Below are 22382 nucleotides of genomic sequence, written 5' to 3'. Positions count from 1 at the left end.
GGACACAAAATGCTGGAGTAACTCAGCGGGACAGGCAGCATCTCTGGAGAGAAGGAATGGGTGACGTTTCGGGTCGAGGCCCTTCTTCAGACCTGACCCGAATTGTCACCCATTCTTTCTCTCCAGAGATGCTGCCTGTCCTGCTGAGTTACTCCAGTATTTTTGTGCCTATCTTCGGTTGAAACCAGCATCTGCAGTTCCTTCCTGCACTTTTTGCTGGTGTCAGCCACCCAATTGATCAAGAAGAAAGAAATCATTGGTAGCATATTCCTGGCTATTTGTTATCATCGATTTATCTTTAGCCCAGCATGTTACGGCAACATTCTTTGTCTGGAATTTGCCAAGCAAATGCGGAGTGTGAATGAAATGGCATTTAAGTCCAGCCAAGACAATTCTCCTCCCAGGTGTTGTTCAGCTAAAAATGGAAGCAGCACTGTTTGCTTGGGGATGAAAGCCTCAACCTTTGTTTGCCTTCAGCAGATGACATTCATGTAACTAATTAGCCAGTCATTTGTTTGCATACAGCAAGATGACATTTTTTATCTAACTAATTAGCGAATCATTTGCAATGCAATAGAAGTTAAATACTTCACCCTTTGAGCGGCCTATTTAAGTTCCCCCAAGTGAACAGCTTTTCAGGTAAATTGGTGCTATTTTTATTTGCTTCAGATGTTTGGTAACCCAATCTGAAGCAGAAAGCAGAATGCATAGACTTCTGGTGAGATGGTATTACTACCAGCATTTACTCAATATGTACAGAAATGCAAGCGACAAAAGCTGTATGTTGTTCGCAGTCCAAGAGATTTCTCTGATGTCTTCAAACTCAGAGAAGAGGTTGAGTGCTTTACAGTTGGCGTTTGAAGTAATGCTGTATGTGTTTAGACACACCTTTGATGTCACGGGTTATGGGGAGAAGGCAGGAGAATGGGGTTAGGAGGGAGAAATGGATCAGCCATGATTGAACGGTGGAGTAGACATGAGGGGCCGAATGGCCTAATTTTACTCCTATCATTTATGAACATGTACCTACTTTAGGACCTTGGGTAATTTTCAGGGCTCTACAATACAATGTTGCACATATTTGTGGACAGTTGGAATGTACAGCATTTTTTATGTTGGTGTATGTTTTGCCATTTGCAGTCAATTAAAATCAATTTTACATTGTTCAATGGTTCTTTACTGTTCAATGGTACCATATTGTCAATTGTCGCGGGGTGACTCCTGTTTGTCGCCCAAAGAGTTGTACCTTTTTCTGGTCGTCGCTGGATTTTCAACATTTTGAAAAGTTACAGCGACCTGCTGCGACAATGACGGGTGCCAGCAAGTTGCCAAAAAAATAGCGTAAGTGGGACAGGCCCTTAAGTCGCATTATCCATATAAATATCGAATGCTCTGAAAATTAGTTGAGGATCTATGCAGACTCCGCAACTTCTTTCTGTCTTTGATAAGTCTCAGTTGTGTATTCTAATCGCATTGGAGTTGATTATAAGTAGACTGTGAAAATTAGGTCACTAAGAGACAGAAATACTTAGCAACTTACTAGCATTATACACCTTCTTCACATCAGGTTTTTGTTACTCCAGTGATGTAGGAGTCTTTGCAGTACTGTGTGCAACAAGTGTATTTTCCCAGAAAAGTTCCAGTCCGTTCTGAATATGTTCCAGAGCATCATGTGCTGGAGTAACTCAGCAGGTCGGGCAGCATCTGTAGAAGGAATGGATTGGCAACGTTTCGGGTCTGAGTTTGAAGAAGGGTCCAGACCCGATACATCACAGATCCATTCCCTCCACAGATGCTGCTTGGCTTACTGAGTTACTCCAGCACCTTGTCTTTTGCTCAAGATCCCAGCGTCTGCAGCTCCTTGTGTTTCTGATGCAGGGAATGGGGTACTGGACCAGCTCTCTTTTCTTTCAAAGCAAAACCATCATCTGATGGATAGAGGGAAACACAAAGTGCTGGAGGGGCTCAGCAGGTCCAGCAGCATCTGTAGGGGGAAATGGACAGACAATGTTTTGGTTCGGGGCCTTTCTTTTAGCTGATGCATAAGATGATTCTGCTTCTAGCAGTAGTATTGTGCGGCTGTTATATTGAGATGACCAAAGCAATGTATCAACCTGTTCTTGGGAAGCAACATATTGATCATTGGGAAATCTCAGCCACATTAAATGGAATGTGATTAAATAATCGTTTAACTTGATATGATGCTGAGGTTGATAAAGAAGTGGTGCGATCACAGAGAAGGCCAGTATCTGCTTGGATAGACTGTACAATTATCTTCATGTTTAATACAATATTAAGGGCCCGACTGACCTGACCTGAAAGTGAAAAGACTGCTGCTCTCATCGATCTCTAATGTGGGCTGCAAACTGCTGGCAGGTTTTGCTGGGGTGGCACAGTGGCACAGTGCTGGAGTTGCTGCCTTACAGCGCCAGAGATCCGGGTTCAATCTTGACTACGGATGCTGTCTGTCTGGAGTTTGTATGTTCTCCTCGTGACTGCGTGAGTTTTCCTCGTGTGCTCCGGTTTCCTCCCACATTCCAAAGACATAAGGGTTTGTCAGTTAATTGGCCTCGGTAAGTTGGATAATTGTCCCCCGTGTGTGTGTAGGATAGTGCTCGTGCACGGAACGATCGCTGGTCGGCGCGGACTCAGTGGGCCGAAAGGCCTGTTTCCACACTGTATCTCTTAACATCTAAACGTCTCTGCAGCATGCAAGCAGCGGAACATAGCCAAGTGTTTTCAAGCAATGTCAGTACAGGTGCACAACCTTTTATCCGGTGTTCCAGAAACCGAAAAGCTCCGAAAACCGGCCATTTTTTCCAGATGTCGTCTGCGCACCAAAGCTCGCGTTTGGCGCCAAACCTGACCCAAAACGACCCACGGTCAACCCAGGTCTGTACTACTGTAGCGGCTGCCTCCTCCCTGGAGACCGGGAGACGCTTAAACATCTGTAAATCATTGCTTAAATGTTAGTCAGTTAGTTTGGAGGGCTTTTATGTGAAGGGGGGTGAAGGGGTAAACTTTAATTCTTAGTCCCCTACCTGGTCGGAGAGGCGGGGAGCGGTCAATGCCTTACCGGGTCGCCGTGCAGTAAGCTCTGCAGCGCTGTGGCCGGTGGGGCTGCGGGCGGCGCCAGTTGTAGCTCCGACCAGTTGTAGCTCCGACCCCAGCAACTCTACCCCTGGCTGCGAGGCGCTCCAAATCCAGCGCGGCCCGCGGCCGGACGCCCCAGCTCCGCGAATGTCGGGAGTCGGCGGCGTCGCGCTGGGATACCAGCGGGGAGCGGGCAATGCCTTACCGGGTCGCCGTGCGGCAAGCTCCGGAGCGCTGTGGCCGCCGACACACAACATCGCGGAGCGTCGCTGGATTTGGAGCCGCGCAGCCAGGGGTAGAGTTGCCGGGGTCGGAGCTCCAACCAGCGCCACCCACGGCCGGACGGAGCCCCCAGCTCCGCGAGGTTGGGAGTCGCCGACCAGGTAGGGGACTAAGAATTAAAGTTTCCCCCTTCACCCCGACTCCACCACCACCACATAAAATCCCTCCAAACTAACTGACTAACATTTATGCAATCAGTCTCCCGGTCACCCGGGAGGAGGCAGCTGCTCCAGACTTTTCAAGCCGCCCGCGCTACCTACCTAATCTACGCTAAAAATCTTCCATTCTGAAATCCGAAAATGTCCGAAATCCGACAAGTGTCTGGTCCCAAGGCTTTCGGATAAAAGGTTGTGCACCTGTATCAGCATCGAGGCTGGCGATAAAATAAAAAATAGCAAAATACTGCGGATGGCTGGAAAGCTGAAATAAAAGCACCAGATATTCAAGATACTCAGTAGACCAGGGACCATCTGTGGAGAGAGAAAAGAGTTAACTTTTCAGATCAACAAATTAACATCCAAACTGGAAAATATTGGAGATAAAGCAAGTTTTAAGATACAGCGAAATTGAGGAAGGGAGGGCAGGGGTGCAAGATAAACGTGTCGAACAAAAGAGAAGACAGTCCGGGGCAAAAATGAGTGGTAATGAAACTGGAATCGAATGATGGACCGGGAAGGGATGGAATTGGAGATGGTAAATTCATTTTATGAAAATAGAACATATTGAAGTCACCTGGCAAAAAGATGCATTAGGTCCTCCTGAACTCCCAGCTTCTCGCTACCCAATGGTGAGAGGGAGTTTTTGCTCATCTAGTCTGTCTGGGATGTCCAATAACCCATCTGGTAATTTGGACGCGATAGGGGTTTCAAAGGGAATGGATGGATGGCAGACCTCTGTGGTTTCAGCTGATGTTTGGAAACTGTTGCTGTATTTCAGATGATGTTGCTCAGGACAATGGATAAGTTATCGGAAGGGACCAAGGATAGATCCTAAGGGGCACCAATAGTTATGATCCAAATGCAGGAAGAAAAAAAAAATTGCTATATTATTTTGCTACCTCTGGATGGACAAGGGGAATAGATAGGGTAGGTGCACAAAGTCTTTTACCCCGAGTAGGGGAATCAAGAAGCAGAGGACATAGGTTTAAGGTGAGAGGGGGAACATTTAATAGGAACAGGGGTAATCAGAGGGTGGTAGGTGTATGGAACAAGCTGCCAGAGGAGGTAGTTGAGGTGGGTCCTATTACAACAGACATTTGGAAAGGTACATGGGCAGGATAGATTTAGAGGGAGATGGGCTAAATGCGGCCGGGTGGAGCTAGCCTGGATGGGGCTTCTTGGTCGGGCATGGGCAGGTTGGGCTGAGGGGCCTGTCTCCATGTTGTACTAAGAGTGGAAGTAGCTGGGTGCATTCTCACCCAGCTGGACAGAGGTGGATAAGCTTTAGAAGTCACGGTGGCTGTTCGATCCCGACTACGGGTGCTGTTTGTACGGAGTTTGTACGTTCTCCCCGTGATCTACGTGGGTTTTCTCCAAGATCTTCGATTTCCTCACACATTCTAGGTTGGTTTGGTAAATGTAAAAATTGTCCCCATTGGGTGTAGGATAGTGTTATTGTGTGGGGATCGCTGGTCGGCACGGACCCAGTGGGCCGAAGGGCCTGTTTCCGCGCTGTATCTCTAAACTAAACTAAAAGTGGGCAGTGAAGTTGTGATGCAGACAGGTTAAGGTAGAGATACAAGGGATTGCAGGTGCAGCAATCTGGAGCAAAAAGCAAACTGCTGGATGAAGTCACCTATTTAGACAGCATGCTAGAAGACAGATACACAAACCTGGAGTAACTCAGCGGGCCAGGCAGCATCTCGGGAGAAAAGCAATAGGTGACGTTTCAGATCGAGACCCTTCTTCAGACTGAAACGTCAACCTATTCCTATTCTCCAGAGACACTGTCTGACCAGCAGAGTTACTCCATTCTTTTGTGTAGGAAAGAACTGCAGATGCTGGTTTAAATCGAAGGTAGACACAAAAAGCTGGAATAACTCAGCGGGACAGGCAGCATCTCTGGAGCAAAGGAATGGGTGACGTTTCGGGTCGAGACCCTTGTTCAGACTTTTGTGCCTATCTTCGGGTTAAATCAGCATCTGCAGTTCCTTCCTACAGCAGGTTTTGTGTTTGGGTCACCTCTTTTATTTTCATTTTTGAAGGCTCAGTGGACTGTGGAAGCCGAAGCAGTGGGCACTCAATTCAGTGTGAATAATAAAAATATCAAAGACATATTATGAGCAAAAAAAACTATTTTGAAATTCTGCATAAACTGATGGTTCATTTACGTGAACGTAGAAAATGGTAAAAGTGCGTAAAAACATGAATTGCTTGGCAAATGACTATGGAATTTGGAGCATGAAAACTATAAAATCTGTTGGATATTGGCCCGGCATTAATATTCGGCACAGCTGGAAAATATGAAGGGAAGTTATGATATTTGGCTACCAGTATACACAATAGTCACCTCCTCATTTCCTTTTTCAATATAATACATTTTTTGTTAGCGGATTTTGTCAACTGAAATGATTTTACTGTACCCCAGTGAGATTAACTGATGCCTGTAAGTAGCTGCCTGTGAGAGTTGTGCTTCATGAGAATTGGTCCAGCAGCAAGCCTTTAACTACCCTGACGACTTGGATAGGAAAGGAGATGCATAACAGAACAGCACCAGACCAGGGCCAAGGTAGAAAGACTGCAGGTTGTGTTCCTGCTCCTGATCTAGTATTTGTTATTGAAAGGTACAGCGAAGAAAAAGACCCTTCGGCCTAGTGAGTCCATCGACCACCGATCTTCCATTCACACTAGTCGACCCTTGACATTCCCTCTCTCGCCGTGCCTCCCCCACTCTCATCATCCTACTAGTTTCACTGTCGTCCTGCTTAGTTTCGCTGTTTATATCCACTCATTGTCACCTTCTCCACAGCCAACAATGGACCATTGTGGGCTCCACTTATCCTTGATCATCTCTGCAGGCTTTGATTTGTTTTTCCATACCTCTCATGCATTTGGTCTTTGTACCTTTTCATATCTCTCATTTCCCTCTCCCCTGACTCTCAGTCTGAACAATGGTCTCGACCTGAAACGTCACTTCTCTCCAAAGATGCTGCCTGTCCCGCTGAATTACTCCAACATTTTATGTGTGTCTTCAGTGTAAACCAGCATCTGCAGTTCCTTCCTACACACTAGTTTTATGTTATCCCCACTTCCACATCCCCTCTCTACACACCAGGGGCAATTTACTGAGGACAATAAACCTCAGAGTGTGGGAGGAAACCAGAGGGAACCGGAGATAATCCATGCGGCCACAGGGAGAACGTGCAAACTCCACATAGACAGCACTCAAAAAAGTCAGAATTGAACTTGGGTGCCTGGGGCTGTGAGGCAGCAGCTCTGCGAGCTATTGGTATTGTGTGAGTGTGCTTCAGTATGAAGGCTGAATGAAGGCAAAGTTGAACTTGACAATAATTTCCTGTGTGTTCGGTACCCTGTTGGAACTTATTTTGGCGATGACATTAAAGGCAAGCTCAATATTATTCCAACACTATCTCAGTGAGTGGGATCAGTGGAAATCGTTGCCACAGACGGCTGTGGAGGCCAAGTCAATGGATATTTTTAAGGCAGAAATTGCCTTAATGAGTACGGGTGTCGGGGGTTATAGGGCGAAGGCAAGAGAATGGGGTTGAAAGGGAAAGATAGATCAGGCCTGATTGGATGGCGGAGTAGATCCGATGGGCCAAATGGCCTAATTCTGCTCCTGTAACTTATGAACTTTGAGCACTGAAAGCTGACGCCAAATGTACCCTACACCTAATGTTTGTTGAACAGGTTAAGCAGCGGACTTGTAATAGGTTAAGTGAGGTGGTTTAGTAACAAATTCCACAACCTTTAAATACTTAAACTTTATCTATATGAATAAATTATGGTTTGAAAGACACCGTACTCCAATAACCCATCAATACCATGTATCATGTTAGAGCTGTTGTATGATTTTTATTATTGCTCAGTATTCGCAATTAATGACATAAATAATTCTAATTTTACATCTAATCACTGATTGTTAGTGCTCACTCCATTAAACATAGTGACCCTTTTTAGCCTGCACAAAATTACAATCTTGTGGGTGTTGCTGTATCTCAGCACTTGGGAGGTAATTGTCTGTGAAAATGTTTTCTTTCCCTGTTAACACTTGCTTCTATGTACAGTGCCCTCCATAATGTTTGGGGGCAAAGACACATCATTTATTTATTTGCCTCTGTACACCACAATTTGAGATTTGTAATTTGGCTTACCAAAATCAACTGTTTGGAACATCATTGAGAAGAAAGAGAGCACTGGTGAGTTTACTACTTGCAGAGAGACTGGCAGGCCAAGGAAGGCCTCCACAGCCGATGACATAAGAATGCTCTCTATAATAAAGAAAAATCCCCAAACACCAGTCCGACAGATCAGAAACACTCTTCAGGAGTCGGGTGTGGATTTGTCAATGACCAGTGTCTGCAGAAGACTTCCTGAACAGAAATACGGAGGCCACACTGCAAGATGCAAACCACTGGTTAGCTGCTAAAAATAGGATGGCCCGGTTACAGTTTGCCATGAAGTACTTAAAAGAGCAACCACAGTTCTGGAAAAAGGTCTTGTGGACAGATGAGACGAAGATTAACTTATCAAATTGATAGCAAGAGCAAAGTATGGAGGAGAGAAGGAACTGCCCAAGATCCAAAACATACCACATCATCTGCTCTCTCTGTGTGTGTGTGTGTGTGTGTGTGTGTGTCTGTGTGAGTGTGTGTGTGTGTGTCTGTGTGTGTGTGTGTGTGCGTGTGTGTGTGTGTGTGTGTGTGTGTGTGTGTCTCTCTCTCTCTCTCCCTCTCTTCCTCTCCTTTCTCCCCCCTCTCTCCCTCTCTCCCTCTCTTCCTCCCTCTCTTGTTCTCTTTCTCCCTCATATCATCCACATCTCGTAGAGATCCCCGCACATTTTTCCTCAACTCCTGTGAATATGGGGTCAGTCTTAATTGACCTTTGACCAAAGAGCACCAAACTGCTTTCACACTGGAGTGCTTTTGGAGCAGTGCGGATGAAAGCTGGTCTATATCTTTCTGTGCAGGAATTGGCCTGGAGCCTTGTGCAGAATCAAACACATTGACACTTATTTCTATATTTATGTGGTCGTGAAGTGAATAAGTACATCACCGTACGCAACACCTATGATCTAAGTTGACGATTATTATACTAACTAATTGTAATTAATTCCATAAGCGCCTAAACTTGCAACATGACTCTTGCAGTTTTGACGAACAAGCACTTTCATTTCAATAATACGGTGTAGGTGCCAGTTAATACCTTCACTATAACATTGGAGTACTCAATCCATTGTCGACTCTAGTCATATTGCTTCCAATCTATGCGTTCCCGCTGTGTTTGTATTTGGTACCAAGTAGTCTATCCTGACATGGTGACACTATCGGACCAGAATATAACGTTTGCTGGATTGGACAAGTACAACGACACTATTTCACTGAAGCAAGTGGACACAAAAAACATCAGAGCTACTTTAGATAGACGCAAAATGCTGGAGATACTCAGCATCTCTGGAAAGAAGGAATGGGCGATGTTTCGGGGAGGGACCTATCTTCAGACAAAAGGTGGAGGGGGAGGGAACTGTTTTGCACAACTGGTCATAAACCAAACAGGTCCAGGACAAAATGTACTGCTTCTCACAACTGCCAGGATGTCCCTCCTTCAGAAATGTGGACTTGATTCCATTGTCTTCTTTGGTGAAAAGCACAAGGAACCTGAGCCTTCGATACAACTGAGTCAAATCTTGAAGCTAAATTCCCAAGTATTACCCCCCTGACAATAGACGTTCCTTCATTCTCCCAGTGAACTGATAGGGTAGCTCTCAACTGATCCAGGTTACGAGAATTTCTTCATTGCGAATCTACAACCTGGCCATGCCCTGAACTCAGCCTCTGGCTTTTGGGATGTGAAACAAAAATACTTTCCACAACACCTCTTTTATTCATGTAGAAACAAGGAATTGCAGATGTAGAAACAGAGAAAAATAGGTGCAGGAGTAGGCCATTCGGCCCTTCGAGTCAGCACCGCCATTCAATATGTCAAGTCAAATCAAGTCACATTTATTTATATAGCACATTTAAAAAACAACTCTCGTTGGCCAAAGTGCTCTACATTTGTTATAAGAATAGCACAACAAAAACAGACTACATACATATAAACATGTAGCCCTCACTCAGAGGACGTCAGGAAAGGTTTGATCATGGCTGATCATCTAAAATCAGTACCCAGTTCCGGCTTTTCCCCTTTCCTTTAGCCCTGGGAGCGATATCTAACTCTTGAAAACATCCAGTGAATTGGCCTCCGCTGCCTTCTGTGGCAGAGAATTCCACAGATTCACAACTCTCTGGGTGAAAACGTTTTTTATACAAAAGGACACAAAGTGCTGGGGTAACTCAGCGGGACGGACAGCACCTCTGGAGAACGTAGATGGGTGAAGAAGGGTCCCTACCCAAGTCTGAAGAAGGGTCCCGACTGGAAACGTCACCTACCCACGCTCTCCAGGGATGCTGCCTGGCCCGCTGAGTCAACCAGCACTTTGCGTCCCTTGGCATAGTTTATAGCTTATGTATTGCTGCCTAAAAGCTGGTCTATGTGCTGCACGAGAAGTAATGGCTGCACGACTGATGGAAATGCAGCAGCTTCACAGTGCCCCGAAACAAGATGTGCCTCATTGTCGGGGGAATTAGTGGCATTGAGCGCGGCGGGGTTTTTTTTTCACATTATGTTGGGCACAGCCTGCATCGTAGCTCAATGGGATAATTTTTATGCAAAAAGGATGGTGCCAGTTTATGGCTTTCTTCTCCAGTGTGAAACGAGTCCTCCCGATAGTAAAGGGATATTGCTTTTTGATCGATGTCCTCTGCCATTTAATTCCTCCAAGTTGCCAAATTAGTGAAATAGCAATAACCTGGTGTCTGGCATGTACTTCGTTACAGGCCGACCTTTTATCCAGGCTTAACAACCTCCGGTGTCTTCCTCAAGACAGCAGAGACGTTTGGCCAGCCGGCTTCAGCTCCCCACAAGCCTGTAACAATTTAAACCAACTGACACTCAGCCTCTGCGGAATATTGAAAAAAAATGAAATGGCAAAAAGGTTATTTGCTTAAGAGGAATTACTGTATTAGTACAAGATGATAGATCTCTCTGTAGAGTTTTACCCTTAAAGATATAAGATCGGGCTCTGCTCATTATCAGTCAATTTAATTTGATCTTTGCGATGATTGACGACATGGTACAGCTGCAATTTTCTCTTCCTAAATTTTCCGTTCTATTTTTTTTTTTTCCCCCTTTCCCTACCCTGTTATTGAATTCACACAGCAGACATGAGTGATTATACGCACAGTCTAATAGATTAGTAATGAGCTCATTCCTTTGTGAATCACGCTGCACAGCTTTGGGTACTGGCTGTCGTTTTTCAGTTACAATAATAATTAGATGTCGGAGACATTACAGCAGGTTTGCCTCCCCGTTCCATTGTGTTTTCCCATTCCCGGACCTCCCATTGACCGCCCTTCGAGATTAATTGTCCTTTCACTTGAGCCCCATTTTCTCAGCGGCTTCCTGGTGATACTCCTGCCACCAAAGGCATATTTAGCCGTGGGGGGGGGGGAATCGAGCTCCCTGCCTGCCTTTGGCAGCCGGAACTCAACGTTTTGTGGGTCCCAGGTCAGTGTAAGTCAGGGGTCTATGCACAGCTGAAGCCTACAATAAGCCTGTGATGGCAAGCGTCCAAAAAAAGGGGTACTCCCAGTTCTTTGGCAGCAGCGCTGTTTTACAACTAAGTCAGTTGGGTTTTATTAATTAGAATTCCCTCTGGTAGGTTTGGAATTAAATTCCATGTGCTTGTCCATTTTCCTGTGCCTTTCTCCAAGGCTCTCAATGAATGCTGTCTTGTGGCCTTCAAACTAATGTGCTTCACTTTGACGTGTTCAAACCACGTTTTGTATTCAGCATTCAGCGTGGCTTCCAGCTTGATTAAATATTTTAAATCGTAATATTTCTTCACCCTCTCCTGCACCTTTTCCTGGAGTCCCCTCATACACTTGCACAGTGGTGCAGCGGTAGAGCTGCTGCCTCACAGCACCAGAGACCCAGGTTCGATTCTGACCACGGGTGCTGCCTGTACAGAGCTTGTACATTCTCCCGGTGACCGCTTTGGTTTTTGTCGGGGGCTCCGGTTTCCTTCCACGTTCCAAAGACGTGCAGGTTTGTAGGTTAATTGGCTTCTGTAAATTGCCCCTGGTGTGTAGGGCATAGAACAAGTGTACCGGTGATCGATGGTCGGCATGTACTTGGCGGCCGAAGGGCCTGCTTCCACGCTGTATCTCTAAGCTATAAGTTTTCCGTTTGCAAGAGGCGGGTGAGTGACCTAATTCTAAGCTCACATCACAGCTCTCATTAGCCTTGGATGTTACAACGCCTAGGATAATGTTCAGATCTGAATTAATGGCGAGTCTCACAAAACTGGAACCAGCATTTTAACGCATCAAAGATAGGCTCAAAATGCTGAGTAACTCAGCGGGTCAGGCAGCATCTCTGGAGAAAAAGAATAGGTGGCATCTTTTCTCCAGAGATGCTGCCTGACCCGCTGAGATACTCCAGCATTTTGTGTCTATATTCGGTATAAACCAGCATCTGCAGTTCCTTCCTACACATTTTAACTCATGAGAGGTGAACAAAATAACGAGAGGAATAGATCGAGTGGGGGAATCGAGAACCAGAGGACATAGGTTTAAGATGAGGGGGAAAGATTGAATAGGAACCCGAGGAGTAACTTTTTCACACAAAAGGTGGTAGGTGTATGGAACGAGCTGCCGGAGGAGGTAGTTGAGGCAGGTACTATTGCAATGTTTAAGAAACGTTTAGACAGATACATGGATAGGACAGGTTTAGAGAGATATATGGGCCAAATGCAGGCAGGTGGGACTAGTGTAGATGGGACATGTTGGGCGATGCGGGCACGTTGGGCCGACGGGCCTGTTTCCACGCTGTAAAAATGTATGGCTTTCTCAACTTGAAATGAAAAATCCTGAACGAGGATATCTTGGCTCCTTAACCAACAAGCTATTTGTCTTTCTGTCACGTTTCAGCTGTGCGAAACGACAGGAACAAGAAGAAGAAGGAGACGCCCAAGCAAGAGTGTTCGGAAAGCTACACAATCACACCCGAGACGGAGGATCTAATAGAGAAAGTCCGCAAAGCCCATCAGGAAACCTTCCCCGCACTGTGTCAGCTTGGCAAATACACTACTGTAAGTATTGGTGTTGACCATACAGCTCCAACTCGTTAACCTGAGCATCAACGTTAAACAGATTTTATTTACTTCCGTGACCTAAGGACCAATATTAAACATGCTATGTCGGGCAGCAGTACTGCTTTCACTGTAAGCATGACTAGCTATAGTTTCAATAGAATGTTAGTTCAATTGATGATGTATACACTAGATTTGGTCGCAAATGTGGTGCAACAATAATAATAATAATAATGTTTATTTATATAGCACTTTTCAACAAAACCAATATTTGAACCAAAGTGCTTTACAGAGATTGATTAAATTAATTGAACAGATCAAATGTATGCTGCATTATTGTCACTAAAGGGCCTGTCCCATTCGCGCGCCATTTATGCGACCTGCTAGCGTGTGGGTAGCGCGGGACGGGCACATGGAGTTGCGTGGAGGAGTGTGGACTTTGTCCTGAACTAAATCTTCGCGCGCCACCGGCCTGTCGCGTAACTGACGGCCAAAGTGGGACAGGCCCAAGACCCTGGCGCGACGCAACGTCTCACCTCCAACAGCAGCAGAAGCAGGGGGCAAACGATCGCCGAACTCGGCCTGGGGCTCACGGCCGTTGCGGATCCGGATCCGCCCCCACTCCTACTCCCAGAGCGAGGCCAAGACGATTGGAGACAGACACAAAATGCTGGAGTAACTCGGTGGGACCGGCAGCATCTCTGGAGAGAAGCAATGGGTGACGTTTCGGGTCAAGACCCTTCTTCAGACTGAAGAAGAGTCTCGACCCGAAACATCATCCATCGCTTCTCTCCAGAGATGCTGCCGGTCCCGCCGAGTTACTCCTGCATTTTGCGTCCATCTTCAAATGTCGTCACATGCTCCAGGCGGCTGTGCGGGTGCTTGAGCACGTGCGCAACCGTCGCTCGTCAGTCACTACCGGCCTGTTGCGTAAATGACGGCCCAAGTGGGACAGGCCCTTTAAAGAGGCACAACTTCTGCTTTCAAGATAAGTGGCAATCTCCTGCATAATGGCAGTATGGGGTACAAAAATCTGCCCTTACAGAATTCACAAGCAACTACCAAAAAGTCAGATACAGAATTTAAAAAAATTCTCGTGGAATTTATGTGAAAATAAGCAAATAAATATGGGGTCTTTTTTCTTCAACTTGCGTTTCTTGCTGCTTGTTGCTTCGCATTTAGGAATTATTTTCTATGAATGCAACTCTTCTCCACCCTCCATCCCCGAATGGTAACGTGTGGCGTGGGTGCCTGTGTTGGTATAATGGTGTGTGTGCGCAAAGCAAGTGCATTAGTTAAATCATTTCACAATGTTATGACCAACGAGACCATGATCTGAAGCAGACGGTCCCAGTGGGTTTTCAGCCGAGCGTATCACCACCCAGTGTCACATTCACATGAGAACAGTGGACGCTCTGTGCACGGCACAGACGGTGGTTTGGCATGAAGAGACACAGCGTTATGTTCGTTGCCTGGAAGAGGGGAGGGGTACTCGGCAGGTGAAGGTGAGTAAGAAGTGCGGCCATCTCCAGCTGTTCCACCTGATAGAGTTCCATTCACAGCAGATGCAGAGGCAGTATTGAGCTGAAAAAACAACTCTGTCGTTGGTGGATGCCCCCCTTTGTGTGGCCAGGTGCAGAAGAGGCTAATGAAAAGAACAGCACAAAAAAAAAATGTTCTGCCGAATTAATAAGAACTCAGCCCATCCACGCTACGTTAGACATCAGAATCTAATGAATTAGTTCTAGAATGGAGGATTAAGTAACTACCGTGAGTGTTTTCTGTTTGATTTGGACGATGAATGGACAGCGTTGAGATAGAGTTGCTGCTTTACAGCGCCAGAGAACCAGGTTCGATCCTGACTACGGGTGCTGTCTGTACGGAGATTGTACATTCTCCCCGTGACCTGCGTGAGTTTTTTCCGAGATCTCCGCTTTCCTCCCGCACTCCAAAGCCGTGCAGGTTTGTAGGTTAATTGGCTTGGGTATAATTGTAAATTGTCCCTCATGTGTGTGTAGGATAGTGTTAGTGTGCGGCGAGCACTGGTCGGCGTGGACTCGGAGGGACAAAGGGCTTGTTTCCACGCTGTATGTCTAAACGAAACTGAACGGCCTGTCCCACTTGGACGTCATTTGCGTGTCATTTACGCGACATCATTTACGCGTCACGACGCGCACGTGGTGAGGCGTGGTGGCGTAGGCAGTGACGCACGGTCGCGCGCGGCACCCCAGGATTTTGGCATTCACCTGCGTGACGCGTAAGTGGGACAGGCACTTAATTCAGCAGGTATAGATGAGAAAGTCACCTGTGCAAACACAAATTGCAGGCTGTGATCAATCTGCCAACCATGGGCTTGTATTGCAACTATTGCACTAGACAGACAAAGGTGTGGTCATACAAAGAACAAGTAGGCAGTTTAACAGAAGAAGCTCATGTGAGGACTTTGTTTTAGATATCAATTTATTCGGCACATTTTACAGTTAAATCTGCCAGGAACTGAGTCCTTTGAGCGATCTTTGTGAAGTACAAGTTCAAGTTCAAGTGAGTTTATTGTCATGTGTCCCTGATAGGACAATTAAATTCTTGCTTTGCTTCACACACACTGAACATAGTAGGCATTCACTACAGAACAGATCAGTGTGTCCATATACCATAAAATAAATATATACACACATGAATAAATAAACTGATAAAGTGCAAATAACAGATAATGGGTTATTAATAATCAGAGTTTTGTCCGAGCCAGGTTTAATAGCCTGATGGCTGTGGGGAAGTAGCTAGTCCTGAACCTGGTTGTTGCAGTCTTCAGGCTCCTGTACCTTCTACCTGAAGGTAGCAGGGAGATGAGTGTGTGGTCAGGATGGTGTGGATCTTTGATGATACTGCCAGCCTTTTTGAGGCAGCGACTGCGATAAATCCCCTCGATGGAAGGAAGGTCGGAGCCGATGATGGACTGGGCAGTGTTTACTACTTTTTGTAGTCTTTTCCTCTCCAGGGTGCTCAAGTTGCCGAACCAAGCCACGATGCAACCAGTCAGTATGCTCTCTACTATGCACCTGTAGAAGTTAGACAGAGTCCTCCTTGACAAACTGACTCTCCGTAATCTTCTCAGGAAGTAGAGGCGCTGATGAGCTTTCTTCAGATTCAGATTCAATTTTAATTGTCATTGTCAGTGTACAGTACAGAGACAACGAAATGCATTTAGCATCTCCCTTGAAGAGCGACATAGCAAACGATTTGAATAAAAAAATAAATAATAAGTGTCCAGGGGGGGGGGGGGGTGATTGGCAGTCACCGAGGTACGTTGTTTAGTAGAGTGACAGCGGCCGGAAAGAAGCTGTTCCTCGACCTGCTGGTTCGGCAACGGAGAGACCTGTAGCGCCTCCCGGATGGTAGGAGGGTAAACAGTCCATGGTTGGGGTGAGAGCAGTCCTTGGCGATGCTGAGCGCCCTCCGCAGACAGCGCTTGCTTTGGACAGACTCAATGGAGGGGAGCGTGGAACCGGTGATGCGTTGGGCAATTTTCACCACCCTCTGCAATGCCTTCCGGTCGGAGACAGAGCAGTTGCCATACCATACTGTGATGCAGTTGGTAAGGATGCTCTCGATGGTGCAGCGGTAGAAGTTCACCAGGATCTGAGGAGACAGATGGACCTTCTTCAGTCTCCTCAGGAAGATGAGACGCTGATGAGCCTTCTTGATCAGAGTAGAGGTATTGTGGGTCCAAGAGAGGTCATCGGAGATGTTGACTCCCAGGAACCTGAAGCTAGAAACACGTTCCACCTCCGTCCCGTTAATGTGGATGGGGGTGTGCGTGCCGCCTCTGGACTTCCTGAAGTCTACAATGAGCTCCTTGGTCTTCTTGGAGTTAAGGGCCAGGTTGTTGTCAGCGCACCATGCTGCTAAGTGCTGGACCTCCTCCCTGTAGGCCAGCTCATCGTTGTTGCTGATGAGGCCAATCACCGTTGTATCATCTGCATACTTGATGATGGTGTTAGTACCATGTACAGGTGTGCAGTCATAGGTGAAGAGGGAGTAGAGGAGGGGGCTCAGCACACAGCCCTGAGGAATGCCGGTGTTCAGGGTGAGGGTTGAAGAGGTGTGCTTGTATAACCTCACAGACTGGGGTCTGTTGGTTAGAAAGTCCAGTATCCAGTTGCAGAGGGAGGGGTCGATGCCCAGGTTACCGAGTTTGGTGATCAGTTTTGATGGAATAATGGTGTTGAATGCTGAGCTGTAATCGATGAACAGCATTCTTACATAAGTGTCTCTGTTGTCAAGGTGGGAGAGGGCGGAGTGAAGTGCCGTTGAGATGGCATCCTCCGTACTCCTGTTCATGCGGTAGGCAAACTGATAGGGATCCAGTGTGGGGGGTAGGCAGCTTTTGAGGTGTGCCAGGACCAGCCTCTCGAAGCACTTGGTGATGATGGGGGTAAGTGCAACTGGGCGGAAGTCGTTGAGGCTCTTGATAATTGCATTAATGTTCTCGGACCAGGAAAGATCTTCAGAGATGTGCACGCCCAGGAATTTGAAGCTCTTGACCCTTTCAACCATTTGATATAAACGGGGCTGTGGGTCCCCATCCTACTCCTTCCAAAGTCCACAATCAGTTCCTTGGTTTTGCTGGTGTTGAGGGCCAGGTTATTGTGCTGGCACCATATGGACAGTTGCTCAATCTCTCTTCTATACTCCGACTCATCCCCATCAGTGATACGTCCCACAACAGTGGTGCCGTCAGCGAACTTGATGATGGAGTTCGCATTGTGACCGGCTATGCAGTCATGAGTATAGAGTGAGTACAGCAGGGAGCTGAGCACGCAGCCTTGAGGTGCTCCCGTGCTGATTGTTATCGAGGCTGACACATTTCCACCAATACGAACAGACTGTGAATGAGGATCCAATTGCAGAGGGACGCGCAGAGAACCAGTTCTGCGAGTTTGGTAACGAGTTGCTCTTCACTTTCAGTCCAGTTCCACAACTTCAAAGATTTCTCCAGCAGTTTACTTTTTGCTCTAGACATACCATTATTGGCCCCATATCTGAGGAAGCATTCACTGCTGTTGGTGAGGATCCAGAGGAAGTATACTAGAATGATCCCAGGGATGATTGGGTTAATTTCTGAGGAGCGTTTGATGGCTCTGGGCCTGTACTTGCTGGAGATTAGAAGGATGAAGGGGGGACCTCATTGAAACCTAGCAAATCATGAAAGACCTGGAGAGGGTGGATGTGGAGTGGATGTTTCCAGTAGTGGGAGAGTGTAGGACCAGAGGGCACAGTTCAGAATAAAAGGACGTGCCTTTAGAATGGAGATGAGGAGGAATTTCTTTAGCCAGAGGGTGGTGAATCTGTGGAATTCATTGCCACAGATGGCTGTGGGGGCCAAATCATTGTGTGTTTTTAAAGTAGAGATTGATGGGTTCTTGTTCAGTAAGGTCGTGAAAGGTTATGGGCAGAGGGCAGGTGAATGGGGTTGAGCGGGGAGAAATAGATCAGCCATGATGGAATGGCGGAGCAGAGTCGATGGCCCGAATGGCCTAATTCTTCTCCTATGTCGTGTGATGCGTGCTGCTGGGCCTCAACACCACCCTGTGTCACTGGATCTTGGACTTTCTCACAGAGAGACCGCAGTCAGTCCGTGTTGGCAAGAACACTTCAGGCTCGATCACGCTGAGCACCGGCTCCCCTCAAGGCTGTGTGCTCAGCCCGCTGTTGTTCACACTGCTCACACATGACTGTGCTGCCAGATTCAGGGACAATAAAATCATAAAGTTCGCGGACGACACTACAGTGGTGGGACTCATCAGTGGAGATGACGAAACAAGGTACAGGGAGGAAGTAGAACAACTGGTGGACTGGTGCGGCAAAAATAACCTGGAATTGAATGTCGAAAAAACTAAGGAGATGGTTGTCGACTTCAGGAGGGCGCAGCCAGAGCATACACCGCTCAACATTAGTGGCACTGCAGTGGAGAGAGTGGAGAGCATAAAGTTCCTCGGTGTGCAGATAACGGACAACCTCACCTGGTCCAGGAACACCACTGGGACCGTGAAACGGGCCCATCAGCGACTGCACTTCCTGAGGAAACTAAAACAGGCCTCACTCCCCACCAACATCCTCAGGACTTTCTACAGGGGCACGGTGGAGTCTGTACTCACGTACTGCATCAATACGTGGTACTGCACCTGCAACTGCTCGGACAGGAAGGCTCTGCAGAGGGTAGTGAGGGGAGCAGAGAGGATTATTGGCGTCTCCCTACCCTCGGTACAAGAACTGTTCCAGAGCCGCTGTCTGAAGAAAGCACAGAGAATTGCCAAGGACAAACTGCACCCCCTCCACACACACCTGGATCTCTTGCCATCAGGCAAGAGATATCGAAGCATCAAAGCCCGGACTACGAGGCTGCTAAACAGCTTCCTACCACAGGCTGTGAGGCTGCTAAACAGTCACTCTGCACTCACAGTCACTTGACTTGACTCTGCGGCTGGCACGGACACTTTAATAACTGACACTGGCCACTCAAATCAGCGGCCCCGGACATTTTTTTTTATGATTGGTTTACTGTATTTTAACATTGTGTTTTTTACCTGATTTTAACTATTTATTCTGTTCCATCAGGGACTGGATTGTTTTTTTTTAGTGTTATTATGTGAGAAGTGTTTTAAATTTCATGTGCGAGGCTCCGCTATTCACTGGGAAACGTCTTTTCATTTTGCACTGTACTTGTTGCTTGCAAGATGACAATAAAGGTTGATTGATTGATTGATTGATCCTACGGTTAAAACTGATGCTCTATTTTGCTTGCCGTAAAATGTACATCGTGTTCTGCAATAAATGAAGGATCCCGTTGAATGTGCCAGTTTTGGGAGTCTTCAGCAAGATGCTCTTTCTCTTAAATCCACCCCAAAATTGTGGCTTGGAATACAATGTTCCACCATGTAATCAGTCATCTGAAATTTATCTCGCCAATTGTTTTAGCGAATTTACACCATTCCAAGGAAATTTGAATGAAATGAAATTACTTCTGGAGAAATTGTGAATCAGCCGCATGTTAATTATTCATCCACAAAGGGCCTGTGGTAGAATCTCAAAGGCCATTTTTCCTCAGAATGTTAATGGGGAATTGTGGCAGCTCAAATTAATTTTAAATACTGGTAATTATTGAAGTTTTATTAAATTGTCAATTGTTCGAAATATTATAATGCAGTCGTGACAGTATAAATTTAGACAAAATATTGTTAATTGTAATGAGTTGTCATATCTTGGGTGTGATGTTTTGCTTAAGGGGTGACGGCTCTAAGCTTTACCAACTTACCTGGGTAGAAATTCTAAGCACAGGCAGGGATACGTTCATAAGGGATAGGAGCAGAATTAGGCCATTCGGCCCATCAAGCCTACTCCGCCATTCAATCATGACTGATCTATCTCTCCCTCTCAACCCCATTCTCCTGCCTTCTCCCCATAACCCCAGACACCCGTACTAATCGAGAATCTATTTGTCGCTGCCTTAAAAATATCCATCAACTCCATTGATCCGCTTCAACTGTTAGGACAGAGAATTAGCTTCTTGGAAGGAAGCAGAGGGTGACGGTGGAAGATTGATTTTCGGACTGGAGGCCTGTGATCAGTGGTGTGCCTCTGGGGTTGTTGCTGGGTCCATTGGTGTTTGTGGTTTATATCAACCATTTGGATGGGAATGCAGAAGGCATGATGAGTACATTTGCTGATGACAGTAAACTGGGTGGTATCATAGATAGCAGGGATGGTTATCAAAAACGACACCAAGATCTCGATCAGTCAGGCAAGTGGGCTGCGGAATGGTTGATGGAGTTTAATGCAGATAAGTGTGAGGTGCTGAACCAGGGCAGGACCTTCACTGTGAATAGGAGGGCTCTGGAGTGTTGAGGAACAGAGGGATCTTGGAGTGCAGGTACATAATTCCTTGCAAGTGGCGTCATAGGTAGATAGTGTGGTCAAAAAGGCTTTTGGTAAATTGCCTTCTTCAGTCAGGTTCTAAACACCAGTCTGAAAAAGGGTCTCGGCCTGAAACGTCACCCACTCCTTTTCCCCAAAGATGCTGCCTGTCCCGCTGAGTAACTCCACATTTTGTGTCTATCTTCGATTTAGACCAGCATCTGCAGTTCTTTCCTACACATATAAAGTATAGAAGTTGGGATGTTAAATTACAGCTGTACAAGACAGTGAGGCCACATTTGATGTATTGTGCACAGTTGTGGTCACCCTGCTATGGGAAGGATGTTGTTAAGCTAGATAGAATGCAGAGAAGACTTACGATGATGTTGCCAGGACTTGATGGCCTAAGCTAAGAGGGAGAGGTTGAGCAGTCTAGGACTCTATTCCTTGCAGTGCAAGAGGCTGAGGGTGATCTTGTAGTGGTGTAAAAAGATCACGAGGGGAATAGAGTGAACACACACCGATGTTTATCCAGAGTTGGGGAATCAAGAAACAGAAGACATAGGTTTAAGGTGAGAAGGGAAAGATTTAAAAGGTACCTGAGGGGAACCTTTTTTCACACAGAGGCTGATGGGTATTTGGAACTAGCTGCCTGAGGAGATAGTTGAGGCACCTATCTGCACTTCACGCTGCCTCGGCAAGGCCATCAGCATAATCTCTGACCAGTCAACATGGGCTCCGTGGGCTGAAGGGCCTGTTTCCATGCTGTATTGTTTAATCAATAGAAGCAATTGGGCAGTCAGGTGGCGCAGTGGTATAGAGTTGCTGCCTTACTACGAATGCAGCGCCGGAAACCCGGGTTCGATCCCGACTGCGGGTGCCGTCTGTACGGAGTTTGTGCGTTCTCCCCATGGCCTCCATGGGTTTTCTCCGAGATCTTCGGTTTCCTCCCACACTCCAAAGACCTACGGGTTTGTAGGTTAATAGGCTTGGTAAATGTTAAAAAAAAATTGTCCCTAGTGGGTGTAGGATAGTGTTAATGTGTGGGGATCGCTGGTCGGCACGGACCCGGTGGGCCGAAGGGCCTGTTTCCGCGCTGTATCTCTAAACTAAAATTAAAAAGGAAGGAAAGAAGACCATGCACTAGATGGTCTAGTGTGTGTACGAGACAGGTTAATTCAGAGTAATCTTCTGTGCTTCAACCTTAATGATTACATTGTGCTTTAGCAGCAGCTGTTCCCATTTATTTTTATTCCTTAATCTTTTGTGTCAAGTGAGCGTATGCTGCAATCTTTAGCTTTCCACTCCTCCTGCCATTCTCCTGTCCTGGACTGTCATCCCTGGCGAAGGTCAGCGTGCCTTACGCATGGGAGAAACTGCTTGAAGCACTTTATTCCCTTCCTCGCACACGCTGTTACGGCCAAACCAAGCAGACAGGAGCATTCCATTAAACCTGATCCTTAAACGATGTGGCAACTATTAGGTTCTTCTGTCCTTGATTGCATGTGCAAGGGCAGAAGTGACAGCAAAGGTTTTTTAGAGGAAGAAGAACGAACTGTGATGGGGAGAGTCGTTGGAAACGCAATGTGCTGTAAGCTTTCGTCAACTGAGAGTGGTTTTAAAGGAAAGTGACTGCCATTGCCATTCCCACCGTTATCATTGTCACCGGTACCATTGACTGTTTCCTGGACTGCTTGTCAGAAAAGCTGTCATTTAATATTAGC

At 46.5% G+C, this 22382-nt stretch overlaps 1 protein-coding gene across 2 annotated transcripts in view; it reads left to right on the top strand.

The window, feature by feature from the left end:
* The window catches only part of raraa (retinoic acid receptor, alpha a), a 531083-nt gene that overhangs the window by 495994 nt on the left and 12707 nt on the right, over positions 1-22382 (top strand). For both annotated transcript variants that reach the window (XM_055656972.1, XM_055656973.1), the window contains one exon: positions 12587-12747. In XM_055656972.1, the coding sequence (XP_055512947.1) occupies positions 12587-12747 (161 nt within the window). The remainder of the gene's footprint in view (positions 1-12586; positions 12748-22382) is intronic.

This window comes from Leucoraja erinacea, chromosome 27 (genome assembly GCF_028641065.1).
Source record: "Leucoraja erinacea ecotype New England chromosome 27, Leri_hhj_1, whole genome shotgun sequence".
In the NCBI taxonomy this organism is placed as follows: Eukaryota; Metazoa; Chordata; class Chondrichthyes; order Rajiformes; family Rajidae; genus Leucoraja; species Leucoraja erinaceus.
This window is presented reverse-complemented; position numbering and strand designations above follow the sequence as displayed.